Here is a 14,250-nt window from a genome sequence, read left to right as displayed (position 1 = left end):
TCTTCTACTTATTGTTGTCCTTTAGTAGTAGTTTCATTGCAGAAATTCAACCATGAAAGGCCTGATTCACACAGTCTCCTTGGAACAGTTAATGTTGAGATATCTTTGTTACTTGAACTCTGAAGCATTTATTTGGGCTGCAATTTCTGAGGCTGGTAACTAATGAACTTATCCTCTGCAGCAGAGGTAACTCTGGGTCTTCCTTTCCTGTGGCAATCCTCATGAGAGCCAGTTTCATCATAGCGCTTGATGGTTTTTATGACTGCACTTGTAGAAACTTTCAAAGTTCTTGACATGTTCTGTATTGACTGACCTTCATGTCATAAAGTAATGACAAACTGTCATTTCTCTTTGCTTATTTGAGCTGTTCTTGCCGTAATATGGACTTGGTCTTTTACCAAATACGGCTATCTTCTGTATACCACCCCTACCTTGTCACAACACAACTGATTGGCTCAAATGCATAAAGAAAATAAATTCCACAAATTTGTTTAACAAGGCACACCTGTTAATTGAAATGCATTCCAGGTGACTACCTCATGAAGCTGGTTGGGAGAGTGCCAAGAGTGTGCAAAGCAGTCATCATGGCAAAGGGTGGCTACTTTGAAGAATTTAGATATAAAATATATTTTGATTTGTTTAACACTTTTTTTGGATACTACATGGTTCCATGTGTTATTTCATAGTTTTGATTTCTTTACCATTATTCTACAAAGTAGAAAATAGTAAAAATAAAAACCTGTAATGAGTAGGGGTGTCCAAACTTTTGACTGGTACTGTATGTCAAAGACACACAAGAATGGCTTTCCATGAGGTGTTGAGAGTTTGAGTGGTCATGCCCCAGAACGGACTTCAAAAAATGTTTGAATATTGCTGTCCATCAATGACTCACCCAAATTGATTGACCTTGAGCAATTTGGACAAAAACAATGGATAAATCCTGCCCTAAGAGTTGTGCAAAGTTAGTAGAAGTTCATAAAATAATTATTACCGTTGTAATGGTTACGAAAGGTGCTTCCACCAAGCATTAACTCTGGTGAGAAGCATTGAGCAATAAAGACATTTGTTTTCTTTATTTAATTAGGAAATGTTTCGATAATTTTAGTTCAACTTTGAAAATGTGGGGTAGGACAAAAAGAAAAAAAATCGAATGTATTCCCTTTTGAGGGTTCATGTGAAGGCTACAAAATGTAGCGATTGCATTTCCACATCACTGTCTCTCTATTTCCATGTAAGTCTGTGTGGCCTGCACAGGCGTTCCACATGATGGATTACACTTCGCTGTGAACGGATTTGTTGTTTACTTGGGTCTTGATCATTCACCATTGTTCATGGCAAAGAGTGTATTTGGCACAAAATACGTTACTCCTCTCCGTAATTGCCTTTGTGCGACTTTTAATGACTTCTCAGTCGCTTGCTCCCTTCCTGCCTGTCACTAGAGATACGGGCCTGATGAGCGCGACGACAACGTCCCAGGTGGGTAGGAGAGAATAACAAAACAGAACCCGGTTGCTTATCTTGTTTGTAGGAGACGAGTCATTTTCAGCTGGCCAGATGGAACGGAACAAAGACTTTAATTACAGAGATAGGCCTTGAGGAGGATTGTATGTCTCTCTCCTTCTCTTCCCTGTGCTCTACACTCCAGACAGGGCATATTCAGTAACGCAACACAAGGCTACAGAACATAACAGACATCTTACAAAGCTCCACAAAGTCCTGCTGCTAACCCCACTGAGTCTCTGCTGTGCACAAAAGTAATTGGTGTGATCAATAAATAAAAATGTCATTTTAGTTTCCAGATCATCAGAAAAATGGTAGGACAGATAAGACTATTCAAGGAAGCAAGGGACCACGGTCGAGCAGAAGTACCTGGCTTACTGCGCAGAAGAAATGCTTTCGCAGGGGAGGAAAATCACAGAAATACAGGGAAACTATGGCCATACGCAGTACGGCAAATGACACAAATGAGAGGAAGCTGAAGAACAAAATTCTGACATGAAAGTGATGTCCAGCTGAAGAGAGGGGAGATGTAGGCTACCTTGGGAGCCACGCTGAAATGTGTCCGCAGCAAGTGATGTTGAAGGTACTGAAATCCCTTTTCCCTGCACCTTCCTTCCTGTCTAGCTGCTCAAACTCCGTTTCACATCCAGTGCAGATTAGCAACGCATGGAATTGAAACAGAGCACATGCGTTGTCTGGGTGCAGTTCTATATATAATTCTATATAATTCTATATAATTCCCAACGGTCAATAGTAATGTCCAAGTTGAATTGGAGATCACAAGAAATGTCACTGCATCCCTCAGTTTGACTATCTCCATCACAGTGGATGATGTTCCTGTCAGGAGCTGGAGTCAAAGCACTTCAACTTCCTGATCAACCACTGGTGGTATGCGGGGGCACTGCAGGTAGTCCACACATTTTTTTGATGGAGTATTAATGCTATTATGCAATTTTACATTACTTTTTACAGTGACAATTGTTTATTATAATAATAATAATAATAATAATAATAATAATGCCTTTAATCTATTACATTCACTGATTCAAATATCTTGGTGGTCAATTTTACAAAATGTGGCAGTTGATCGCAATTTGGTGGTCCTCAGAACGGAAAAGGTTGGGAACCACCAGCCTAAAAGAGCCCTGGCAGGGAGGGAACTTTAAAAGAGGGGACCGATATTGGACAAAGCAGGAGGGGAGTTTGTACAACTTCCCTAAAAACCTGCCAGTTAACTACAACCTAATTGGGTGTCTTAAAAGAATCTCATCCCCCTGACAGGAACCAGATGTGGATCTTTAGACCAATGGTGGACAGAAATGGCAGGCACTGAGTTAGTACAACTTCTCTAAACACCTGCCAGCTAATAACAGCAGAATTGGGTGTCGATAACACAGTCTGAGGGAAAACCAGACAGAGAATGTTAAGGATGAACGATAATGGACAAGGCAGGAAGAGAGTTTGTACAACTGCTCAAATAATCTGACAACTGACTATAACAGAATTGGCTTTCCTTAATTAAAGCACAATGCAATGGATTGTTATATTTGTGAAGTTTATGGCATGAAAATAAGCCCTTCTTAAAGGATGGCTGAGAATGCCATCTAGTGGTCTCAGAGGTACGGCGCAACAATAAAAATTCATCCAAACATGTATCATGACTTGACATTTTCATAGCATCGTTTTATGTTAATCCTAAACACCAAAAAGGAGTGAGTTTCCTTAATATTTAATGAGGAGCTTTGGTACCCCCCGTTGAGCTGACTGCTTGGGGTGGAGGAGCCGAGTCCTCACTCCCTCACACTGATACGAGTGTCAGGTAGCGTTTGAGGGATCGCCCTTAGCAAGGAGCTGCGCAGATTCACTAATCTCAATCACACGACTCGGTATTTGAGATGCAAGGTGATTTGTAGATCAGTGATTCTGCGGAGCTCCTTACTCAGGTTGATCTTCTTGAGCGAACACGTTCCAAGGAGCTAGCAAAGGGTGAGTGAGTGAATTTTAGGCCGGCCAGTAGGCCCCACTTACCCTGAAGGCATCTGGGGATTCCAGATGGAACTTGGTCCTGATGTCCTCTGAGGCTCCGGCACACAGCCGGTAGAAGATGTGGTAGTTCCTCTCCTCCTGGCTCTGCTGGCAGATCCTGGACTTCTCCAGCAGGTAGTGGGACACGAAGCCTCCCACCACAGTATTCTGACCAGACAACACCGGTTCAATTAGTATCAGAAGTAGCCAAAGCAAACGCTCAAAGTATTTGAACAATTTCAAATAGTATTTGAACACTATTATGGTGTTGTCTGATTTTAATGATCGTGAAATATGGTACAGCGGTATGATAGTGCTGCTGCTGTACCTTTCCGTTGAAGTGGATCTCTACAAACTTCCCGAAGCGACTACTGTTATTATTCCTGACAGTTTTAGCATTCCCAAAAGCCTCCAGCAGGGGATTGGCTGTGGGATCGAGGAAGAGAAATCAAAACACAAATCCATACAGTGTGGTATTAAGTCACGCTGCTGGGAAGTGAGATGTTTGATGTACCTTCAACTATTCTCTCGTCAATATCTTGACCTGTTCCATAAGACGTTGTTAAGTATCTACAGGGCAGAAGAAAAAAATATCTGAGTTAATGTGAATACTCTGACTGCACTTCTTTACACAAACCAATAGAAAACAGCACGCCAGATCAGACTGGGATACGTCCCAAATGGCACCCTACTCCCCTATATAGTGCACTACTTTTGACTAGTTCTGGAAAATAAAAATGGTGCACTATGAGGAATATGGTGCCATTTGGGACACAGCCTGTCTGTTGACGATGCACAGAGAACGTCATAACTTTACCGGAGGACAAACTTGGTGTTTTCAGTCTTTCCGGCACCAGATTCCCCGGACACGATGATGGACTGGCTCATCTTCAGCACCCTCATGTCCCTAAAGGCCTTGTCAGCTGACAAGAGACATCCAGCCATTAGACAGTGTTAACAGTTTATTTACCCTCTCCGTTACCTCAGTGACACAAACAAAGTATCTAAATGGGATCATAAATGAAGTCTACGGTTGCAATAGCCATGCGGAAGATACAATGAATGCTCCCTGTACTTCTAATGATTACAGTGTTCACATCAGTAACACACACACACACACAACATAATCCAAATGGGATCCTCAAGATGGATGTTTGCATTAGCAAAGTCAAACTGTACATTGAATGCTCACTGGAAATAGGTAGCGAAATCACACTGAAAATATACCAAGACACAGGAAGGCCAAACAGATCATCAAGCACATCAAACCACCCGAGACACGGCCTGTTCACCCCACTATCTTCCAGAAGGCGAGGTCAGTACACAGGTGCATCAAAGCTGGGACTGAAAAACATCTCCTATCTCAAGGACATCAGACCTAAATAGCCATCACTAGCCGGCTACCACCCGGTTACTCAATCCTGCACCTTAGCGGCTGCTGCCCTATATACATAGAATCACTGGTTACTTTAATAATGGAACTCTAGTCACTTTAATAATGTTTACATACAGTATTCTATTCTGTATTTTAGTCAATGCCACTCCGACATTGCTCATCCTAATATTTATAAATTCCATCATTTTACTTTTAGATGTGTGTATTGTTGTGATTTGTTAGATAACTGCACTGTTGGAGCTAGAAACACAAGCATTTCACTATGACCGCAATAACATCAGCTAAATGTGTATGTGACCAATAGAATTTGATTTGACAGAGCAGAGAAAATTACTATATGCTGCCCTCTAGTGGACAGATGTGAAAGTGTAATGCATTGTCAGCCCAACAGTGGCGCAGAGACATCTGTGTTTCTACGTCCCAAATGGCACCCTGTTCCCTACATAGCGCACTGCTTTTGACGAGATCCCAATGGGTCCTGGTCAAAGTAGTGCACTATATAGGGAAGAGGGTTCCATTTGGAAGTTCCTTCCACCCTAGTACTCACCGATAGCGTAGACGTGGGGCGGCAGGGTGCCCAGGGACCTCCCATGGTACTGTTTAATGGTCTCTGGAGCGTAGAGCTTTGGGAGGTCAACATACGGGTTCACGGCAATCAGGATATTGGCTACAAACGTCTGGGAGAAAAAACAAAGGGAAACCTGAAGTCAGAAATACTCTAGCACAAAAAGGTCGTTTTTAAAGCAAGATACCATACTAGTGCTGAGGGATTAGTGCTTTTTGAGGTCGGTTCAGTGTCGCACATTTCTTAAAACAATATAATGCACCGTACATTATGTGGGTTGAATGATGTAACACAGAATAAAACAATTAATAAGTCCCATGATGGTAGTGACAGCCCATTACGGCTTTTCACTTATTAACCATCATTTATTCACATTACTTAACTATATTTTCTTAATGTATATTACATTTTTTGTTTTATGACTTTATTATTTCATTCTAAGTCAGCATCTCATCTCTATAGATTTGAGTAGTTCTTCAAAGTAAATAAGGCACACTGACTGCTGAATATCAAATCACTTATATCATGTATTTTCAGGTAGAGATACCAAGCAAAGCAACAGCACGTTCTGTCTCTTTTCTCCCTCTCCATGTCTGCCCCACACAGACCGGACACGTAGGCATGCAATGGATTATGGTTATTGTAGTTAATATTATTTCCGCCATGTTGGAAACCACAACTCCTGACTACGTCGCACAGTTCAGACTTCATCAGATTTCTCTCTAGAGAAACTGCGCATTGAGCTCACAGAAAAAAAGGAACTAAATGGAATTCAAATAATTTAACTGATGTCAGTAAATTAGTCGTTTAAAAAGCAAAAAAAATGACCAACATTTCGGTTAATCGCTCAGCACTAGATACACAAATGCTTTTGGGGTGAACACTTCTGATAACACCCAGTTTTTCCTCAAGTACCTAACAAAACACAAGTCCCATCACTGCTAAAAGGAATTGCCTCACTGCATATCAGCCAAACACTTCCATAGAACACAGCAACCCGTTCAGCAGTTTCTCACTGCAGCCACTAGATGCCACCCGTTGGAAGACAAGTGTCCCATGACTCCTCTCCCCCACCAGCTGGCATCCATGTCCCCCTGCCTGCCTGGTTGGCTGTCACCTCAGAGGACCTAATTAAGTTCAGTGGGGAACAGGATAGCGCTCTCTGGCTCTGCTCTGCTCCCTGGCCAATTACAAAGGGGTAGACAGGGGCCAGCAGGGAGACTGATGACAAGCGCTAGCTGTGTCTGCGTGTGTATATGTGTTGTGTCCCCTCCCTGATGGACGGTGTGAAGACCTTGTCGTTGTCACTCTGGGCTGCCTGTCAGGTGTGCGTGCGCGTCAATGTAGCTGCCCTCGCTCCCATCAGCCACCTGACATGCAGCCCAGAGTGACAATGATAAGGCCGTCACGCCATCCATCAAGGAGGGAACACACCACAACACACACATGCAGTAAAGTACAGTAGGTGAAGAGACAGAAGTGGCTGATGTGACAGGGCTTTAGCATGATAATGAGTGAGTGTTCTATCGGCCTTGCCCCTACTGGTTCAACCTGTTCAGCTGTTGGAACAAGACAGCAGGATATACACTACCGTTCAAAAGTTTGGGGTCACTTCGAAATGTCCTTGTTTTTGAAATAAAAGCAATTTTTTTTTTTCATTGTTCATTTAAAATAACATCAAATTGATCAGAAATACAGTGTAGACATTAATGTTGTAAATGACTATTGTAGCTGGAAACGGCAGATTTTTTTATGGAATATCTACATAAGCGTACAGAGGCCCATTATCAGCAACCATCACTCCTGTGTTCCAATGGCACGTTGTGTTAGCTAATCCAAGTTTATCATTTCAAAAGGCTAATTGATCATTAGAAAACCCTTTTGCAGTTATGTTAGCACAGGTGAAAACTGGCCTTCTAGGCAGAGTTCCTCTGTCCAGTGTCTGTGTTCGTTTGACCATCTTAATATATTTATTGGCCAGTCAGATATGGCTTTGTCTTTGCAACTCTGCCTAGAAGGCCAGCATCCCGGAGTCGCCTCTTCACTGTTGACTTTGAGACAGGTGTTTTGCAAGTACTATTTAATGACGCTGCCAGTCGAGGACTTTGAGAAACAGACGCCTCACAACTAGACACTAATGTACTTGTCCTCTTGCTCAGTTGTGCACCGGACCACAAACTTTTGAACGGTAGCGAAAATACAGGTTGTGTGTGTTATAAAGTACTTACATAAATTTTGTCTTTACTATACCGCACGCGGACGTTGTTCAATAGAGTGGCTTCATTCAAGTACATCAAAGAACCTGAAAAACAACAGTAAATCACAAGCTGTCAAGAAGAGGATGGATCAAAATGGAAAACACATAAGAACATAAATGTCACAAAATGGCATTCCTCAATCCTCAGTGGATTTTTTGGGGGTAACAGTTTCAGGGTAGTAATTCAGTTCATTACTATAGCATACTATAGTGCTGCAAAACCACTTAGGTGCCCATTAGGGCAACTTTCTGTGATGGTAAGAAACATAAAAACCTTGTGCTGGAGACTGCAGACTTCTGCTAAAACAATAGCAGTGTTTGTGCTATAAACTCACAGTTGTCTTCCACATGTTTGTTGACATCATCTTCAGCTGGGAACACTTGGTTGATCTGGGCCGTAAAGCTCTGTCAAAACAAGATGGACGTCAAACAGGATTAAATCTGTACAATTTAACCATTTCACCATGCTGTTCTCTTTCTAATGTATTAAAAGTTGAAGAGTAGGTCACTACGCACATAAAAGTATGTGGCCTAAAATACCAAATAATGCACAAAGGAGAGAGACACACGAGTAAATAAACCCATGAAGTCCACATAAGTCAGTAACCTTTTCCAAGTATGTCAACGTGTTCTTTTAGCAGTCCCCAAGTTTCCCAACGGCCACTCAAAACACTGACCGTTCAGAACGCCATTGCTTCAAAGGCCCGGGTGTATGCAGCAGTGAGTGACAGGGGACAATGAATTATTTGGAGAGAGGCAGAAACAGGATCTGGGAGTTAACTAGTGAGGTGCTGCGGAGTCTGACTGCAAGCTGCAGCCCCTCCCCTATTCAGGCCCATGGTCGGCGGTCAGCACCTCCACTGCAGAGGCCAGCCACCATGCATTATTCACCAGCATTGTCAGTACACATGCATGGCCTAGGACAAACAATACTGCTAGCTACATGTCCCCATAGGCAGGGCTTGAGTTGTGAGGCTGGTGTTCGTGTGTTACTCATAGCATGTGTTTAAGGTAAAACACATCTGGTGAGTACTACGGGTTATTTCAGAATTTCTAAAAGCACATTGCAATTGCAAGTTAGCGTGACTCCGTGTGTGAAAGCGCACTAGCAGTTGAGCGTAGTTGATGAGTGTCATTATTCAATATACCAATATGTTCCCTTCTTTGCGAGGCATTGGAAAACCTCCCTGGTCTTTGTGGTTAAATCTACCTTTTAAATACACTGCCCGACCAAGGGACCTTATAGATAATTGTATGTGTGGGGTAGAGATGAGGTAGTGATTCAAAAATCATGTTAAACACCATTACGTGGGGCGACGCACAATTGGCATAGCGTCGTCCGGGTTAGGGAGGGTTTGGCCGGTAGGGATATCCTTGTCTCAGTATGTAAAATGTAATGAAATGTAATGTAATGAAATGTAAAACATGTAATAAAATGTATGCACTCTACTGTAAGTCGCTCTGGATAAGAGTGTCTGCTAAATGACTAAACTGAAATGTAAATGTAAATTACGGCACACAGAGTGAGTCCTTGCAACTTATTAAGTGACTTAAGCAAATGTTTACTCCTGAAATTATTTAGTCTCGCCATAACAAAAAGGGGTTGAATACTTGGACTTAAGACATTTCAGCTTTTAATTTATTTGGAAAACATAATTCCACTTTGACATTATGGGGTATTGTGTGTAGGGCAGTGACTAAACATCTCAGTTGAATACATGTTTAATTCAGTCTAACAACAAATGTGGAAAAGGTCAAGGTGTGTGAATCGTTTCTGAAGATATGCAGAGCATTCATGTTCATGGAACTATGAACAAACACAGTGGGCTACTTGGCTAACCAAAGCTAGTGAAAGATGGCTGGCTGCACCTTTCTCCTTCTGCACGGATACATTCTTCTTAACCAATTCATCGACGCCAACTGCTTTAGCGCATATTGACGACGGTATCTTCTGACCGGGGGAGTTTTGGTAAGAGCCCAGACGTTTGCGGTACACATTAACACGCACCACTTGTGTTTTAGAAACATTAGGAAGGTATCTTTCATATCAGCGAGAATTATATTTTTTTAAATATACATTTTAAAAAACCTTTAAATTACTACACACCTTTATAGGGTTAGTGTTCCCACAGGGCCATATCCCAATGTTACAGCGCTTGTTTACGGGAAACAGATGGACACACACAGCCTTATGGGTCTGTGCATAACCGCTACAGTCAGTGTATCTTTTTTATTTGAAGGGTTCTTTCTCGCTGATGAAAGACAAGTGCCATATGTTGTTTCGAAAGCCGTGTCGCAAGCGATGATTATCTAAACATTAAAAGCTCATGTGAACTACAATCCCGGCGCTGAGTTAACTGGTGAAAACTGTAGGGAGAAGGCAGAATGCCGCCTGGAGTTTGAGAGCTACATTCTCCTGGCCTGCCCCTAACACAGCACCAGCTAAAAGCCTTCTGCAATTTTACCTTGTCCATTCCACACGTGGCAAAAACATTTCTTCACCAGGGGAAAAAATGTACATGTTTAACAAATATTTTAGAAGTTCGTTTGGGGAACATATGTGGGGTGACCTTAGACTAGTAAGCGGGTCAGGCGGGCTGCAATGTGTGTAGCTAGCGAGGCCAAGCCAGACATAGCAATGCGTCCCAAATGACACCCTATTCCCTACATAGTGCTGGTCAAAAGAAGTGCACTACGTAGGGGATAGAGTGCCATTTGGGTCAACCAGCTAGAGCCAGCTCCCTCCTGTGGGCCATGGGGACCTGTTGGCCTCTCCTCTTCTGGGCCAGCAATTTAGGTATCATCTCAATTGGCACCCTATTCCCTATTTAGTGCACTACTTGTGAAAGTATTGCACTATACAGGAAATAGGGTGCTATTTGGGATGTGTCCTTAGTGTCTCCAAAAAAGAAACTGCAAGAAGGCGTTAAAACTTCCAAGAGTGGAGATGCCAAGGTGACGTACAGTCGGTTCATTCTTTCCTGCACTGGTATGTGCCACATTCTGGGCCCAAACTGGCAAGATTCCAAAGCACTGAGCCACGTGAGGTGACTGAAGGCAAGAGGAAAAGGAGAGGGAGGTGGGGAGGGACGGACGGTGAGGCAATGCCCCCTTGAATTTAAATACGTCCCTCACCCCCCCCCCTCTCTTTTCACACACACCAAGGCAGAACAAAACAGTGAAAAAACTGTATCCCTATTCCCTTTATAGGGCACCAATTACAACCAAGGCTCTGGTCAAAATGAGTGCAATATATAGGAAATAGAGTTCCATTGGGGACACAGGCCCAGTCTGGGACACATTACCTAACGTTGTGGGCCACAGAGTCAGCCATTGTGGCTCAGGCTGTGTGTGTGTGACACAGTGTCATGCACTGAGCAGCCCCTCTCTCCTGACATCCCCCCTCAGGGGTCTGCCAGGCTGCGTACGCCGCTGCTGCTCTGAGCGGGCTGGGTGTGGAGGAAGGGAGCTGTAGACTGGCACTAACTGGCTGCTGCAGGGACAGAAGACACATTGTGCCCCTCAGACTGCCTGTTACAGCACAGAACGGAACATAAATGCCAGAGAATGGACACCTCCGTTACAAATGACTGGAACACACACACACACAGCTTCCTTCATAATAAAAGATCTGACGGAGTCTGATGATTTATGGGCCGGATGTAAACACTATAAGTGAGCAAATTGAGGAGGACGTTCACTTTATGACAAAGCCACACAAGGAAGTACGAGTTACCATAGAAACTGGGTTTCGCTAACATCAAGAGCTTTAGCGTAATACATTATCTAGTGAATTAGCAGTGACTGGTGGCTTCGAAGGGAAAGCCTACTTGACCAGGTAAGAGCCACTTTACCTCAGATACTGGGGCTTCATTTTGTACCAGTGGAGGCGGGTAGTATCTATAAACGACTAAACTACAGCCTACAGAGATTTGATGTTTCACTAGTATGTTGGCTATTGGAGGGTCTTCGTGTCAAGATAGATTTCCATTAACTTCTCCAGCGATTTTTGGTAGACTTTTAAAAAGTTAATAGAAAATAGATGCGACAATTGACTGTCGGTAAAAATTATTTTAAAACTATTTTACAAAAACCTAGTGTCAAATAAAAGTGGTTGAAGTGTTTCCATTAACCATTTATGCAAGGGATCGGCAACTGGTGGCCCCCCTTTTGAAGGCCCTCGGATCAATTCCCTGCCCCCACCCCCCCAAATAAAAAATATACACACTACTTGACCAAAAGTATGTGGACATCTGCTTGTCGAGCATCTCATTGCAAAATCTTGGGCATTAATATGGAGTTAGTCACCTCTTTGATGCTATAATAGCCTCCACTCTTCTGGGAAGGCTTTCCACTAGATGTTGGAACATTGCTGCGGGGACTTGCTTCCATTCAGCCACAAGAGCATTAATGAGGTCGGGCACTGATTTTGGGCGATTAGGCCTGACATGCAGTCGGCGTTCCAATTGAGGTCAGGGCTCTGTGCAGTCCAGTCAAGTTCTTAAAAAAAACAATCCTGACAAACCATTTCTGTATGGACCTCGCTTTGAGCACGGGGGTATTGTCATGCTGAAACAGGAAAGGGCCTTCCCCAAACTCTTGCCACAAAGTTGGAAGCATAGAATCCTCTAGAATGTCATTGTATGCTGTAGCTTTAAGATTTCACTTCACTGGAACTAAGGGTTCTAGCCTGAATCATGAAAAACAACCCTAGACCATTATTCCTCCTCCACCAAACTTTACAGTTGGCACTATGTAGTTGGGCAGGTAGCGTTCTCCTGGCATCCACCAAACCAGATGGTGAAGCGTGATTCATCACTCCAGAGAGCATGTTTCCACTGCTCAAAAGTCCAATGGCAGCGAACCTTAGTCCACTCCAGCTGACGCTTGGCATTGCGCATGGTGATCTTAGGCTTGTGTGTGGCAGCTCGGCAATGGAAACCTATTTAATGAGCGTGTGTGGCCTACCCACTTCGCGAATGAGCCGTTGTTGCTCCTAGACGATTCCACTTCACAATAACAGCACTTAAAATTGCCCGGGGCCAGCTCTAGCATGGCAGAAATTTGACAAACTGACTTAAGTAGCATCCTATGAAGGTGCCACGTTGAAAGTCACTGAGCTCTTCAGTGAGGCCATTCTACTGCCAATGCTTGTCTATGGAGATTGCAGGGTTGTGTTCTTGATTTTATACACCCGTCAGCAACGGGTGTGGCTGAAATAGCCAAATCCACATAACTTTTGTATATATAAACATGCATATACACTGAGTATACCAAACATTAGGAACACCTTCCGAATATTGAGTTTGCCATTGCACACCCCCCTCCCTTTTGCCCTCAGAACAGACTCAATTTGTCAGGGCATGGACCCTCCAAGGTGTCGAAAGCGTTCCATAGGGATGCTGGCCCATGTTGGCTCCATTGCTTCCCACAGTCGTGTCAAGTTGGCTGGATGTCCTTTGGGTGGTGGACCATTCTTGATACACACGGGAAACTGTTGAGTGAAAAACCCAGGAGCATTGCAGTTCTTGACACAAACCGGTGTGCCTGGCACCTACTACCATACCCCGTTCAAAGGCACTTAAATTCTTTGCCCATTCACCCTCGGAATGGTACCCATCCACAATCCAGGTCTCAATTGTCCTTCTTTAACCTGTCTCTTCCCCTTCATCTACATTGATGAATTGGATTTAACAAGTGACATCAATAAGGGGTCATAGACTGACAGCTTTCACCTAATCATGATCTTAATGTATTGTATACACACACTGTGTGTGATAAAACGCTAGCCAATTTCTGTACATTTTAGCACGCCAAAAATGCAATACTTCCAGGTCAACTATAATATGAATACCATTGTAAAGCACAATTTCTCACCTTCCCAGCAAAATAAATGAGACCTTAATGCTGCCCGTCTATGGAGGACTGAAAAAGTCAAAGGAGCTCAGCCAGGTCTTGTTAAAAAGGGCGGGGGGGGGAGCGAAGGCTACTGAGTGATAGTAAAAAGGGGGAAGCTTTTTCCCCCACTGGATTTCTCCAACGTATCACCTGTAAAATGTAAATAAAACACTATAAAGAGATTCTATAACGTCTCGTTACATACCCATTTGAATGTTTGTGTGAGTTTGAGTAGGGTGTTTTAGGTCGGCGCTAAAGTAATCTTCACAAGTAAACTGCGGCTGCCGCGGCTTTTGAGAGTCATGATGGCTCGCAGCGATGACAAACATTTTACTATTGACTGAATTAACTATTGATGAACTCACGAGGAATTAAGTCACCATTGATCATTTCTTGTTTTTATTCTGCGAGAGAAGCGTTACTCATGGAAAGAGGTTGTACGGCACACAGCGAGTTGCATAATGCGTGCCGTACGTAAAGTACCGCGTCAGAGGGGTCCGTTTTCTCATAGTTTCTCCAATACTATTGGTCCATTACCATGTCAATCAACATTTGAATAGAAATGGAGTTTACACCCCGGATTTTGACGCCACCACAGTTTCTACAGTC

General features: G+C 43.3%; 1 protein-coding gene across 7 annotated transcripts in view; it reads right to left on the bottom strand.

The window, feature by feature from the left end:
- Positions 1-14,250, bottom strand: part of myo6a (myosin VIa) — a 90,070-nt gene that overhangs the window by 54,857 nt on the left and 20,963 nt on the right. For all 7 annotated transcript variants that reach the window (XM_055884540.1, XM_055884541.1, XM_055884538.1 and 4 more), the window contains exons 3-9: positions 8,079-8,148; positions 7,715-7,788; positions 5,469-5,598; positions 4,343-4,448; positions 4,040-4,095; positions 3,854-3,951; positions 3,529-3,693 (exon numbers count right to left, since the gene is read on the bottom strand). In XM_055884540.1, coding sequence (XP_055740515.1) covers positions 3,529-3,693; positions 3,854-3,951; positions 4,040-4,095; positions 4,343-4,448; positions 5,469-5,598; positions 7,715-7,788; positions 8,079-8,148 — 699 coding nt within the window. The remainder of the gene's footprint in view (positions 1-3,528; positions 3,694-3,853; positions 3,952-4,039; positions 4,096-4,342; positions 4,449-5,468; positions 5,599-7,714; positions 7,789-8,078; positions 8,149-14,250) is intronic.

This window comes from Salvelinus fontinalis, chromosome 27, assembly GCF_029448725.1.
Source record: "Salvelinus fontinalis isolate EN_2023a chromosome 27, ASM2944872v1, whole genome shotgun sequence".
NCBI lineage: Eukaryota > Metazoa > Chordata > Actinopteri > Salmoniformes > Salmonidae > Salvelinus > Salvelinus fontinalis.
This window is presented reverse-complemented; position numbering and strand designations above follow the sequence as displayed.